Here is a 14621-nt window from a genome sequence, read left to right as displayed (position 1 = left end):
CCAGACAGGTGCCCCAACAAAAAATTATTAATAAAAGTTCTAGAAGAAAACATTGCAGGGAGAGGGGCTTTAGTGTTTCCTTTTTGTAAACTGATTAAATTTAACCAAGTGTATATATTAATTTGAAAATTGTTAACTGTCAACAGAGTTGACAGAGTCCAGGCAGCAGAATTATGACTATTATATACTGTTTTTCTATATTATAAACACATACAAGTCCTTTTAAAATGATCTAATTAGTACCTGAAATCAAACTACTACTATTTAGAATATATACACTAGCCAGGTATATAATTATGTCTCAACATTTTAAAGACTCTACATTAGTTTCATTTCTTTTTCATGAAAAGAACCATAATTTTTAAAACTTAGGGCTCAGTTAAAGAAATGTGCTTTTTCTCTCCTGTGTATCTTTACTTTTAGTTTTATGCTTTAAAATCTTTCCCTTGAATTTGATCACTTAGCAGCTTACTTTTACCCCAACCAACATATTCTTCACACTACGAGAAAAGGTGACTACATGACAGTGATATAACTGACTGAAAAATTAAATATTCCAGTGATGACTTGTTGTGTTTGCATGATGTTCAACGTATCATTTAAAAGGCATTTTCATTGATAGGAGCACATGATCTGATAGCACGCAGTCACAACCAATTTCATGAATATGTAAATTATAGGTACAAATGGTAGGAAAGATTAGGAAAGAAACTAATTTACCTGTAAGTAACATTGCTGACAAGTGTTAGATATTGGCTGGCTAGAAGAGCATTTGCAGTTTTGATATACAAAGGCATTAGTGTTGAGTTCTAACACCCAAGATACTAATCTTCACGTCAGATAACTAAGAAAGATCATTCAATTGATTATACTTATCACATTAATACAGAAGGAAAACCAGCTTAAACTAATCAAGATCAATTTCATGTTCCATCAATACTAGAACTGGATCTTAAAGCAATGTGGCAGTATAGACCCTTTGAGAATTGTAACAAGGGATATCAAAATCTCCTCTACAGGCAAATAGAAACACAAAATTAATACATGTCACTCTTCCAAAAACACCTTTCTAGATCAAGGGTCAGCAAATCTCTTTCTCTAAAGATCCAGAATTTAAATATGTCAGGCTTTGTGGGCCACATACAATCTCTGTAGCAAATTTTTTGTTTTATTTTTTACAACGCCTTGAAGTTGTAAAGAGCATTCTTAATCACAGGCTGTACAAAAACAATCAACAACTGTATTTGTCCCATGGGCTATAGCTTGTTGACGACCTCTGCTCTAGACACCTTCCTTCCTTCTAGATACCACATGAGGAACCCTAATAGGCATGTGATGCTGTCTGTGCTCTTTCATCTGCATACTGCATCTGAATCTAGTCCTCATATCACACAGGGGGCAAAAACGAACAAAAACCTTCACATCTTCAATATTTCCAACTATATTTCCAACATCACTCATGGAAATCTCAAACTTTTAAGGAAGATACATTACTTTGCTTAAAATCTTTTTATCTCTGATAATAGATAAAATTCATATAATAGTTATATTACATACAATTGTAAACACATTTCTATTCCTTTTTAATTTTTTTTCAACGTTTTTTATTTATTTTTGGGACAGAGAGAGACAGACAGGGGCAGAGAGAGAGGGAGACACAGAATCGGAAACAGGCTCCAGGCTCTGAGCCATCAGCCCAGAGCCTGACGCGGGGCTCGAACTCACGGACCGCGAGATCGTGACCTGGCTGAAGTAGGACGCTTAACCGACTGCGCCACCAGGCGCCCCTCTATTCCTTTTTAAGTAACTATAATGAGGTATACCTGACATACTCTACATTTATTAACTTGATTGAGTTGTATTTTGCATATCATATTATTCACCATTTTCTAATTTATGTTTCCAATGACTTTTTAGTAAGCTCATCAAGTTGTGCAACAATCACCATAAATCAGTTTTAAAACATCTTCACCATCCCAATGTCACCCTCATGCACATTACTGTTAATGCCTATACTTACTGCTCCTGCCCCTGCCCAAGGCAACCCCTCATCTGCTTTTCATCTTTTCATATAAATGGTATCACATAGTATGTGGTTTCTATGTCTGATTTCTTTCACAAAGCATGTTTTTGTGATTCATCCACATCAGAGCATGTATCCATAATTCATTCCTTTTTATTACTAAACAGTATTCCTCAGGATATGTTGCACATTCTTAAAGTGTCAATTAATTAAGTTTTGACATATGTATATACTCATGAACACATCACCAGTCAGGATAACAAACATGTCAATCATCCCCCAAATTCCTTGTGGTCCTTTGTAATCCCGCCTTCCCATCCTTCCCCATTTACCTATGCCCAGAGAAACTACTGGTCTGCTTTCTGTCACTACACAAATTCACATTTGCGAGGATCTTACATAAATAGAATCATACAGTGTGTACTCCTTTTGTCTGGCTTCTTTCACTCAGTATCATCTTTTCTAAATTCATCCATGTTAAAGTATGTATCAATCATGTGTTTTTTGCTAAAGAATATTCTATTCTATTGTTTATACATTCACCTATTGAGGGACATGTAGAATGTTTCCAGTTTTTAGCTATTACAAATAAATCTGTTATAAGCATTTGTTCAAAAGCCTTTGTATGGGGGTGCCTGGGTGGCTTAGTCAGTTGAGCTTTGGCTCAAGTCATGATCTCACAGTTCATGGGTTCGAACCTTGTATGGGGCTCTGTGCCAACAGCTTGGAGCCTGGAGCCTGGAGCCTGGTTCGGATTCTGTGTCTCCCTCTCCCTCTCTGCCTCTCCCCTGCTCATGCTCTGTCGCTCTCTCAAAACTAAATAAACATTAAAAAAAAAAAAGTCTTGGGGCGCCTGGGTGGCGCAGTCGGTTGGGCGTCCGACTTCAGCCAGGTCACGATCTCGCGGTCCGTGAGTTCGAGCCCCGCGTCAGGCTCTGGGCTGATGGCTCAGAGCCTGGAGCCTGTTTCCCATTCTGTGTCTCCCTCTCTCTCTGCCCCTCCCCCGTTCATGCTCTGTCTCTCTCTGTACAAAAAAAAAAATAAATAAACGTTGAAAAAAAAAATTAAAAAAAAAAAAAGTCTTTGTATGCACATATGTTTTCATTTGTCCTGGGTAAATATCTAAAAGTGGATCATCTAGCAGGTGGATATTAAACTTCTTAAACTGCCAAGCTGCCAAACTGTTTGCCAAAGAGGTTATATCATTTTACACTGCCACAGCAGTATAGGGTTCCAATCTCTCTATACCCTTACCAATACTTGCCATGGTCAGTCTTTTTAATTTTAATCATTCCAGTAGATGTATAGTGATACCTCATTGTGGTTTTAATTTGTATTTCTATAACAACTAATAATGCGGAGCATCTTTTAGTTTGTTTGTCATCTGTTTGCCATGTGTTTGTCACACCTTGATGAGGTATGTTCAAATTTTTGCTGATTTTTATTTTTCTAAACGTTTATGTATTTATTTGAGAGACAGTACAAGCGAGGGAGGGGCAGAGAGAGAGGTAGAGAGAGAATCCCAAGCAGACTCCGCACTGAGAACGCTACACGAGGCTCAATCCTACAACCGTGAGATCAGGACCTGAACAGAAATCAAAGAGTCAGACGCTTAACTTACTGAGCCACCCAGGTACCCTTTTTTATTGATTTTTAAAACTGGATTGTTTTATTATTGAGCTTTGAGAACTCTTTATAAATTGTGGATTTATCAGTTATATGATTTGTAAATATTTTATCCTGGTCTGTGATTTATCTTTGAATTCTCTTAACAGTGTCTTTTCAAGAGCAAACACTTAATTTTTATACAGTGCAATTTATTAATTTCTTTTATGGATCATGCTTTTCATGTCACATCTAAAAAAAAAAAAATTCCCTAACTCAACTTTTTCTTCCAGAAATTTTATGGTTTTAGGCTTTACATTTAAGTCTTTGATACATTCTGAGTTAATTATACATGGAACAAAGTTATGGGTCAAAATTCATTTTACTGTATACAGATACGCAATTGTTCTGGTACCATTTCTTGAAAAGACTAATGTTTCTCCATTAAAAATGGCTTTGCAACTTGTTTTAAATCAGGTGTCCATATGTATGTTGTTTTGGGTTTCTTGGCACTCTGGTCTATCCCATTATCATTTTGTGTTTTTTGACATCAATATCACACTATCTTAAATACTATAGCTTTATAAATCTTGAAATCAGGTAGAACGCTAACTTTGTTCTTTGTCAAAGTTGTTTTGGCTTTTCTAGATCCTTTGTATTTCCATATGCATTTAAATCAACTTGCCAGTTTCTACAAAAATAAAAAAAAAAAGGCTAAATAGAATTTTAATGGAGAATGTACTGAATCCATACATTACTTTGGGGACCTGATATCTTAACAATATTGGATTTACTGATCCATAAACATGGTATACCTCATCATTTATTAGATCTCCTTTAATTTCCCTCAACTATGTTTTGAAACTTGCAGTATATGGATCTTTCACATCTTTTGTCAGATTTATCCCTAAGTATTTCCTAGTTTTTGGTATTAGTATAAACTGTATTATTTTGAATTTTAATTTAAAAAAAAATTTTTTTAATGTTTATTTATTTTTGAGAAAGAGAGAGAGAGAGAGAGCGAGCGAGCACAAGTCAGGGAAGGCAGAGAGAGAGGGAGACACAGAATCCGAAGCAGGCTCCAGGTTCCAAGCTGTCAGCACACAGCCTGACACGGGGCTCGAACCCACAAACTTTGAGATCATGACCTGAGCTGAAGCCGGTCGCTTAACCGACTGAGCTACCCAGGTAGCCTGAATTTTAATTTCTAATTGTTACTGTTATGTAGAAGCAAAATTGATTTTTGTGTATTTGTATTCTATAACCTTTCTTAACCTACTTATTTGTTTTAGTAGCTAGATCATATCATCTGCAAATAATAACTAATTTACTTTTTCCTTTCTAGTGAGGATGCCTCTTTTTTTGCCTGATTGCACTGCCTAGAATCCTTAGGTCAATGCTGAACTGAAGTAGTGACAGTGGATATCCTTGTCTTGTTCCTGATCTTAGGAGGAGAGTATTCAGTTTTTCACCACTAAGTATAATGTCAGCTGTTGTATTTTCATAGATGCCCTTTATCAGGTTGAGGACATTAACTTCTCTTCCTAGTTTGCTGAGACTTTTTAATCAGGAATGAATGTTGGATTCTGTCAAATGCTTTCTCTGTATCTACTGAGATGATCAGATGACTTTTGATTTACAGTTTGTTAATACAGTGAATTTTAATGACTGATCATCGAGTTAAACGTTGAATGTTATCATTCTTAGGGTAAACCCTACATGGTGATGACATGATATCCATTCTATATTGCTAGGCCCTACTGGCTAAAATTTAGTTTATAATTTTGATATCTATGTTTATGAATGATATTAGACTGTTATTTTCTTTGCCTGGTTTTGGTATTAAGGTAATGGTGATTGTCTTAGGTGAAAGAGTAAATCAGGTCCCTGTTACTCTATGTTGGCCAAAAGCAGAAGTCTGCTTTATAGTTATTATGTCATTATTTCATCTATCCCTTCCTATTTTAGAAAGTACGTGTTATTATTAACTTCTTTTTGCATTTAGGAGAAACGGAGAATGGGGGAAAACTGAGGCTCAGAGAGCAAGGTAACATGATTCTAATCTGGAATTAGGATTCTGATTCCAGACAGTATGAATTTAAAACCCACTCTCTTAATCTCCTACTATAACATTCATGTAGTATCCAAAAAAATTCTTTTTAAACACAGAAATTAATTTCTTTTTCATTAAGAAAAAGCATTCTATCTCTAAATGATACAAGTAGTTTGACCTAGAGCTCATGTAATCACTTAATCACTATGGTATTTGTTGAGAAGAATGAATGCCCAGGTTTCTTATACACTGAGTCAGGATCCATATAAAGTATTAATTACTGAATATACTGAAAACCTTACTTAAGAAAAAGAACGGATCCAGATGGAAAGAAATAATCTTATAGATGTCCTATAGTCTCCAAAAGTCCAACCAATACAGGAAAAATAATTACTGCTACCATTTCAAGTTTTTATTTAATCTTCAAAACCACATTGTAAAATAAACATTGCTACGCAAATTCTATAGGTCAGGAAATCCAGACACAACAACATTAAGAAACTTGTTTAAAGTCTGCTATCCTGTAAGTAGTAAGACAGGTATTCAAACCTAAGTCTCTACAGCTCTAGAAAATCCTCGTAAAATTGGCATTTTTTGTTTTTTACATTACGATGTTGTCATCCCAAACAAATATTGACAAGGGCTTTTTGGAAATACGGAAAGTGCAACATCAGATTCTAGCAGACCACAATGCCATACAAACTGGTACTAGGCTTTGATGGTAATAATGGCAATGAGGGGTTTCCCAATCCCTGATGAGATTAAACCTGTTTTGTCCTCTTTCTAAAGCAAGTTCTCCTTCCATAAAACAAGTTGAGTGCCTTTTCTCTACTTCTGATGATCTATAGTGGGCATAGCTCAATTAGCTTAGACTACTAGCTTAGATTACTAGCTATAATGCAGAATTCCTCTTTTTTTTTTTTTAAGTGTATTTATTTATTTTGAGAGAGAGAATGAGAGAGCAAGCAAGCAGGGGAGGGGCAGAGAGAGAGAAAGAGAAAGGGGGAGAGAGAAAATCCCAAGCAGGCTCCACACTGCCAGTGCAGAGCCCAGTGTGGGGCTCAATCTCATGAACACTAAGATCATCACCTAAGCCAAAATCAAGAGTCCAACATTTAACCATCTGAGCCACCCAGGCACCCCCTAACACAGAATTCCTCTTAAGAGCAGGATGAGTAGAGGAATAACAGCTATTCAAATAATTCCAGGCATGAGGCAAGATGATTCTGGATAAAAAGCCTGGACTGAAAAGACTGCCAGTGTTCAAATATCTATTCTGCCTCATACTAGACCTTGGAAAAATTACTTGACTTCTTGGGGCTTCCATGCCTTCATCTATAAAATGGATTGATAATTTTTCCTCTCATAGTATAGAAGATTAAAAGAAAGAATATATGAAGAGTGTTTAGAATAGTGCCTGGCACTTGCTAGGCACTTTTAAATTTTTACTATCAATATCACCATTATTCCTATGGTTACTGAACAGAAAAAAAATATTTTGAGATTCTTTAGCATAAAATAAGATATTAGCAGGGCACCTGGGTGGCTCAGTCAGTTGAGAGTCCAACTCTTGGTTTTGGCTCAGGTCACAATCTCATGGTTTGTTAGTTCATGGAGCACCGGGCTCCATGCTATCGCCTGCTTGGGATTCTCTCTCTCTCCCTCTCTCTCTCTCTCTCTGCCCCTGCCACCTCCCACCTCAGCCCACACACACATTCTCTCTCTCTCAAAATAAATGAACTTAAAAATAAAGAAGATTTGAACAAATAACTACATATCTAAAAACACAGTCCTATAAACTGGATATTATCTATAACAATGTTCTCGGGGCACCTGGGTGGCTCAGTCAGTTAAGTGTCCAACTTCGGCTCAGGTCATAATCTCACAGTCCGTGAGCTCGAGCCCCATGTCAGGCTCTGTGCTGATAGCTAGGAGCCTGGAGCCTGCTTCAGATTCTGTGTCCCCACTTTCTCTCTGCCCCTGCCCCACTCATGCTCTGTCTCACCCCTCTCTCAAAAATAAATAAATGCTAAATTTTTTTTTTAAATTTTTTTTTTCAATGTTTTTTATTTATTTTTGGGACAGAGAGACAGAGCATGAACGGGGGAGGGGCAGAGAGAGAGGGAGACACAGAATCGGAGACAGGCTCCAGGCTCCGAGCCATCAGCCCAGAGCCTGACGCGGGGCTCGAACTCCCGGACCGCGAGATCGTGACCTGGCTGAAGTCGGACGCTTAACCGACTGCGCCACCCAGGCGCCCCTAAATTTTTTTTTTTAAATAAACTTCACATGAATCCTTAATTATTTCAAAATAAAAGAAATCTTGCAGAATGTTCCCTTCAAAAAAATAGCGTCCTAAAAACAGCTTTGGAAATTGAGTTCCAGGATCTTCTATAAGTAGGCAAACAGTTTTTAAAACACAAGCAGGGATAATGAAAACAATTCATAAAAATAAAGCAAATTACTCAATTCCATTAAAGTAGTATTAAATACCTACAATGGGCTCAGCATTATGCAATGTCCCACAAGGGATATATAAGATCTAACTATACTCTCAATAAGCTTAGAATGTTAGAGAGCAAAAAATACATATATAGAATAATCAAATAAGACAAAGTACAAGTAATTACCATTGAAGGGCACATGAAAGAATTCTCAAGTACTATTCAAATTTATAAGTTCAACCTATAGAATAAAAAATTATCCATCTGTATATTTAATGCTATTCTTGATACTAGTGCTAAGAACAAGTTTGAAGGACTTGTCACTTAACAGTCACGTTTTAAACAATTTAAAAAAATGATTATTTAGTAATTTCCATTGTAACTTACTGTTGCTATTTTGGTCTTGAGAAAGTTCTCCCTTTCTTCATCTACCTTAATTTCATGTCCAGTTTTAAATAATTCAAGCATTTTGGGGATGTCACGGCCAATGGACTCTGGTTAGAAAAATTAAAAATCCAAAGTTATCACTACATATAAACAAGTAACAAAAACTACTCAATAAGAGAAACATTCATCAGGTATTAAGATATAGCAAACAAGTTGTGGCAGACAGACTTTAGAGTGGCCCCAAGATGCCCATTTTCTGGTGTTTATGCCCTTTCATGATCTCCACCCCCTGAGTGTAGATGGGTGCTGCAGCTTGCTTCTAAACCAAGAGACAGAATGCTTATATGTACTTGATTACATTACATAAAACTGTAATGCCCATCTTGGGGAGACTCTCTTCTTTACTAGCTTTGAAGAAACAAGCTACAATGTTGTAAGTAGACATATGAAAAGGGCCACAAGACAAGAAAAGGAAGCCCTCAATCTAGCAACCTGCAAGGAACTGAATCCTGCCAACAATCCACATGAGTCCAAAAGCAGATCCTTCCACAGTCAAGTCTCAGATGAAACCACAGCCTTGATACTTTGAAGCTTTACGAGACACAGAAGCAGAGGACCCAGCTTAGCTGTACACACATTCCTAACAGACAGAAACCACGAGATAGAAAATGTGTGCTATTTTAAGCCATTAAATTTGTGATAATATTGTTGCACAGTAATAACCAATAGATAAGTATATGCAAGGATGATACTTATCATACTTTAAAAACATTATGGGCAGGGACACGTGGGTGGCTCAGTCAGTTGAGCATCCAACTTTGGCTCAGGTCATGATCTCTTTGTGAATTTGCGCCCCGCATCGGGCTCTGTGCTGACAACTCAGAGCCTGGAGCCTGCTTCAGATCCTGTGTCTCCCTCTCTCTCTGCCCCTCCCCCACTTATGCTTTGTCTCTCTCTCTCTCTCTCTCAAAAATAAAAAAATTTTTAAAGTTAAAAAAAATTATAAAAAAAAATTAAGGACAAATTAAAATCTGTAAGATTTTTTATGATAAAAAACTAACAGCAAAGTCTTGAAATCTTCTAAGAACTTTTTACTTACTGGTGCACCTAAGTGGCTCCTCTCTCTTTTCTCTCTTTCCTCTCTCTCTGCCTCTCCCCAACTTGGGTTTTCTCTCTCTCTCAAAATAAATAAACTTAAAATAAAAAGATGGGAGATTTTATACCAAGTTTGTAAGCTGACAACAATGATTTAGGAAAGCGTCTAAGAAAACTGACAATGTAGCAGAGAGAAAGGAGAGGGGAATCCAGTGCACAAATGAAGAGGGTTGGCCTCTGGTATGAAGATAGACTCTTCATTTATAGTGACAGGAAGGAAGGTGTTGTGGTCATCGATTCAGGTTAGTCAAAATAACTCTTGAGCTCTATGTGTAAGGCACTACTCTTAAGAAAGAAATGTAAGTAGAGATACAGATGATTTAACCAGGTACCTGTTTTTTTGTAGACCACTATTAGCATCTTGCTGTTTATATTACACTAGTGGTCATATGGTTTAGTACTAGCTACATCAGAATGTTATACTAAAAAAGTAGCATTTTATACTAGTTTTTCCATCTGCCCGTCCCTTTTCTCCCTATCAATTACAATTAGATTGTAAGTTCCTTGTGGATAACTGCTTTCATTCACAGTGAAGTGTTCCTGAACAACTCCCCAGATGATCCTCGGAAGTTATATGCTGAAGATATACTGTGCTCTCTATAGAATGAGATCTTCATGTTGACTTATCATGGGGAGAATTTTTGGAGACATATATGACTGGTGTGTTTTTTGGTAGTCACACATTTCTCATAATATTTATTGTTCTTAAAATAATTCACATTTTCTATGTAGAAAATTGAAAATTTTTCAAGTTACCGTGTCATGAAACATAAAAAAACATGTATTTTTATATATTAAATTTGAGTTAAATGTTAATGACTAAACAGTAGGAAGGTGGAGTTTATTTTTGAAGTCTTCAGTGTGACCCTTTGAATATTCTTAATTTTTAACTTGATTTCATTTTTCTCCTTTCTACATCCAGTTCTTTGTCTTTCTACCATAATGGAGGACAAAGTGACATTAGAATCCAATAAATTTAGTTTCAATTCTTAGCTCTTTTTTCATGTCAGCTTCTGTAGCCATTTGAGTAATAATGAGCTGCCTCTAGACTGTGATTATTATTTCTACTGATAAATCTTGAGATTTTCCTAGTTCCTTTCCCTTTTTTATGGTAAAGCAGGTTAAGTGAATTTCACATGAAAGTAGGTAAAAAGTGTGGGGTCCTGGGTAAGAGTCTACCTTCGTTTTTTGGGGCTAGAGTAAAACCTTATTTAGGAGGCGATCCAACATGGCGGAAAAGTAGGGGGACCCAAAGTTCCCTCATCCCTCAAACACAGCAGTATTGAGGCCAAAGGACTTTGAATTCCAAAAGTCCAAGCTGCAGAGTGACAAAGACGTTTCCAGGGACCCATGGGGAAAACCTGGCAAGCCATAGGTGCAAGATTGCAAACTGGGAGAGATAAAAAGGGCAACTTAGGCACAGATGGGAGAGATCCCCTTCTGTGGAGACACAAAGGGATAAGAGAGGACGAGGAAGCACAGGACTGTATCTGGACAAGAGAAAAACAACAGACCAGGACACACAAGGATCCAGTCTCTAATTGCAGGGCTTTCTCCGCACCAGGGCCGGCTGCCATATTCAGGCACCTGAGGAGGAGGTGAGTCAGCTCCGGGCTCGGTAACTAGTTCAGAGGCACAGTCCACAGTGGGAGAAAGCAATCCACTCCCTGGAGTGCTGTGGGAAGAAGGCATATGACCTTTGAAAGGACAATGACTGCCTGTGCCGGCCAGCCAGAGGCCATATATCGGGGCACAGAGCAGCACTTCCCTGGAACTGGGGTGCATGGAGCGGGGCCCTTTAAGACAGCGGGGTTTAAATCCCAGCCAAGCGCCAGGGAGGCAAGAGAGTCAGTGGAGCAGGACAAACCGTGTGCCCAGCACTGTGAGGCAGCATAGAAGCGGCTCTTTCCCAGGACTGGGGCTCACAGGGCAGGATCCTTTAAGACATCAAGGTTTAAATTCCAGCCAAGTGCCAGGGAGGTGCGGGATTAGCGGAATGGGACAAACTGCCTCATTCACACCAGTGGCACTGTGAGGATGGCCTGTACAGAGTGATTTGGGACACCAGGTCTGTGGCGGTGAGACTGGGGTGTCGTCATTTCTCACCCCATCACCAACAAGGTGGAGCTTCAGGGAACAGACAGCGGGCCCACAGGACCGGCCTACACCAAACCACACCCCTCTGTGCCTGATAACTGCATATGTAGTGGAGCAGGACTGACACTGACAAACCAGGCAGCCCCTTCTCCAGACCTACAAGGGTAGACACATGAGGGTGGTAGCAGACCTATCTAACGAAACTTGGCAGGCCAGAAAGGAATGGCAGGAAATTATCAATGTGCTGAATAGTAAAAATGTACTGAATCGTTTATCCAGCAAACCTGTCATCCAGATAGAGGAGAGATAAAGGTTTTCCCAGACAAACAAAAACTGAAGGAGTTCATCACCACTAAACCAGCCCTACAACAGATCTTAAGGGGGAATCTGTGAGTGGAATGTTGCAAAGATCACAAAGGACCAGAGACATCACTACAAGCATGAAACCTACAGATCACACAGTGACTCTAAATTCATACCTTTCAATAATAACATTGAATTTAAATGGACTAAATGCTCCAATCAAAAGACATAGGGTGTCAGAATGGATAAAAAAAAAAACAAGACCCATCTATTTGCTGTCTACAAGAGACCCATTTTAGACGTGAGGACACCTTCAGATTGAAAGTGAGGAGATGGAGAACTATCTATCATGCTACTGGAAGTCAAAAGAAACCTGGAGTAGCCATACTTACATCAGACACACTAGATTTTACACTGAAGGTTGTAAGAAGAGATGAAGAAGGACATTATATCATAATTACAGGGTCTATTCACCAAGAAGAGCTAACAATTATAAATGTTTATGCACCGAATTCAGGGATACCCAAATATATAAAACAATCACAAACATAAGCAATCTTATTGGTAAGAATGTGGTAACTGCAGGGGACTTTAATATTCCACTTACAACAATGGACAGATCATCTAGACAGAAAATCAATAAAGAAACAACAGCTCTGAATGATACACTGGACCAGATGGACTTGACAAATATATTTAGAACTTTTCATCCTAAAGCAGCAGAATACACATTCTTCTTGAGCTCACATGGAGCATTCTCCAAGACAGATCACATACTGGGTCACAAAATAGCCCTCAATAAACATAAAAGAACTGAGATCATACCATGCACACTTTCAGATCAAAATGCTATAAAACTTGAAATCAACCACAGGAAAAAGTTTGGAAAACCTCCAAATGCATGGAGGTTAAAGAACATCCTACTAAAGAATAAATGGGCCAACCAGGCAATTAAAGAAGAAATTTAAAAATATATGGAAACAAATGAAAATGAAAACACAACAATCTAAAACCTTTGGGATGCAGGAAAGACAGTCCTAAGAGGAAAATACACTGCAATCCAAGCCTATCTCAAGAAACAAGAAAAATCCCAAATATAAAGTCTAACAGCACACCTAAAGGAACTAGAAGCAGAACAGCAAAGAAACCCCAAGGCCAGCAGAGGAAGAAAAATAATAAAGATCAGAGCACAAATAAACAATATAGAATGCAAAAACACAGTAGAACAGATCAGTGAAACTAAGAGCTGTTTTTTAAAAAAAAATAAACAAAATTGATAAACCCCTAGCCAGACTTCTCAAAAAGAGAGAAGACCCAAACAGATAAAATCATGAATGAAAATGGAATTATTACATCCAATCCCTCAGAAATACAAGCAATTATCAGTGAATACTATGAAAAATTATATGCCAACAAAATGGACAACCTGGAAGAAACGGACAAATCCCTAAACTCCCACACACTTCCAAAACTCAAACAGGAAGAAATAGAAAATTTGAATAGACCCATAACTAGTGAAGAAATTGAATCAGTTATCAAAAATCACCCAACAAATAAGAATCCTTGGCCAGATGGCTTCCCAAGGGAATTCTACCAGACATTTAAAGCAGAGTTAATACCTATTATTCTCAAGCTGTTCCAAAAAATAGAAATGGAAGGAAAACTTCTGGACTCATTCTATGAAGCCAGCACTACCTTGATTCCCAAACCAGACAGAGACCCCTCAAAAAAGGAGACTTAAAGGCCAATATCCCTAGTGAACATGGATGTAAAAATTCTCAACAAGATACTAGCAAATCGAAATCAACAGCATATAAAAAGAATTATTCACCATGATCAACTGGGATTCATTCCTAGGCTACAGGGCTGGTTCAATATTTACAAATCAATGTGATACATCACATTAATAAAAGAAAGGATAAGAACAATATGATCCTCTCAATGGATGCAGAAAAAGCATTTGACAAAATACAGCATCCTTTCTTAATAAAAACCTTCAAGAAAGTTGGGATAGAAGGAACATAACTAAACATCATAAAAGCCATATATGAAAAGCCTACAGCTAATATCATCCTCAATGGGGAAAGACTGAGAGCTTTCCCCCTGAGATCAGGAATACGACAGGGATGTCCACTCACACTACTGTTGTTTAACATAGTGTTGGAAGTCCTAGCATCAGAAAACAAAATGAAATTAAAGGTATCAAAATGGGCAAAGAAGTCAAACTTTCAGTTTTCACGGACAACATGATACTCTACATATAAAACCTGAAAGACTCCACCAAAAGGCTGCTAGAACTGATACGTGAATTCAGCAATGTCACAGGGTAAAAAATCAATGTACAGAAATGAGATGCATTTCTATACACCAATAAGAAGGAACAGAAAGAGAAATCAAGAAACTGATCCCATTTACAACTGCACCAAGAACCATAAAATACCTAGGAATAAACCTAACCAAAGATGTAAAAGTTCTATATGCTGAAAACTATAGAAAACTTATGAAGGAAATTGAAGAAGACACAAAGAAATGGAAAAACATTCCATGCTCACGG

The 14621-nt window shown here is 37.7% G+C and overlaps 1 protein-coding gene across 1 annotated transcript in view; it reads right to left on the bottom strand.

The window, feature by feature from the left end:
- Nucleotides 1-14621, bottom strand: part of MRPL1 (mitochondrial ribosomal protein L1) — a 98514-nt gene that overhangs the window by 34996 nt on the left and 48897 nt on the right. The window contains exon 7 of the mRNA XM_047091808.1: nucleotides 8513-8619. Coding sequence (XP_046947764.1) covers nucleotides 8513-8619 — 107 coding nt within the window. The remainder of the gene's footprint in view (nucleotides 1-8512; nucleotides 8620-14621) is intronic.

This window comes from Lynx rufus, unplaced genomic scaffold, assembly GCF_022079265.1.
Source record: "Lynx rufus isolate CCGP_SWC_20201006 ecotype Redwood Valley unplaced genomic scaffold, mLynRuf1.p SCAF_3, whole genome shotgun sequence".
Lineage (NCBI taxonomy): Eukaryota > Metazoa > Chordata > Mammalia > Carnivora > Felidae > Lynx > Lynx rufus.
This window is presented reverse-complemented; position numbering and strand designations above follow the sequence as displayed.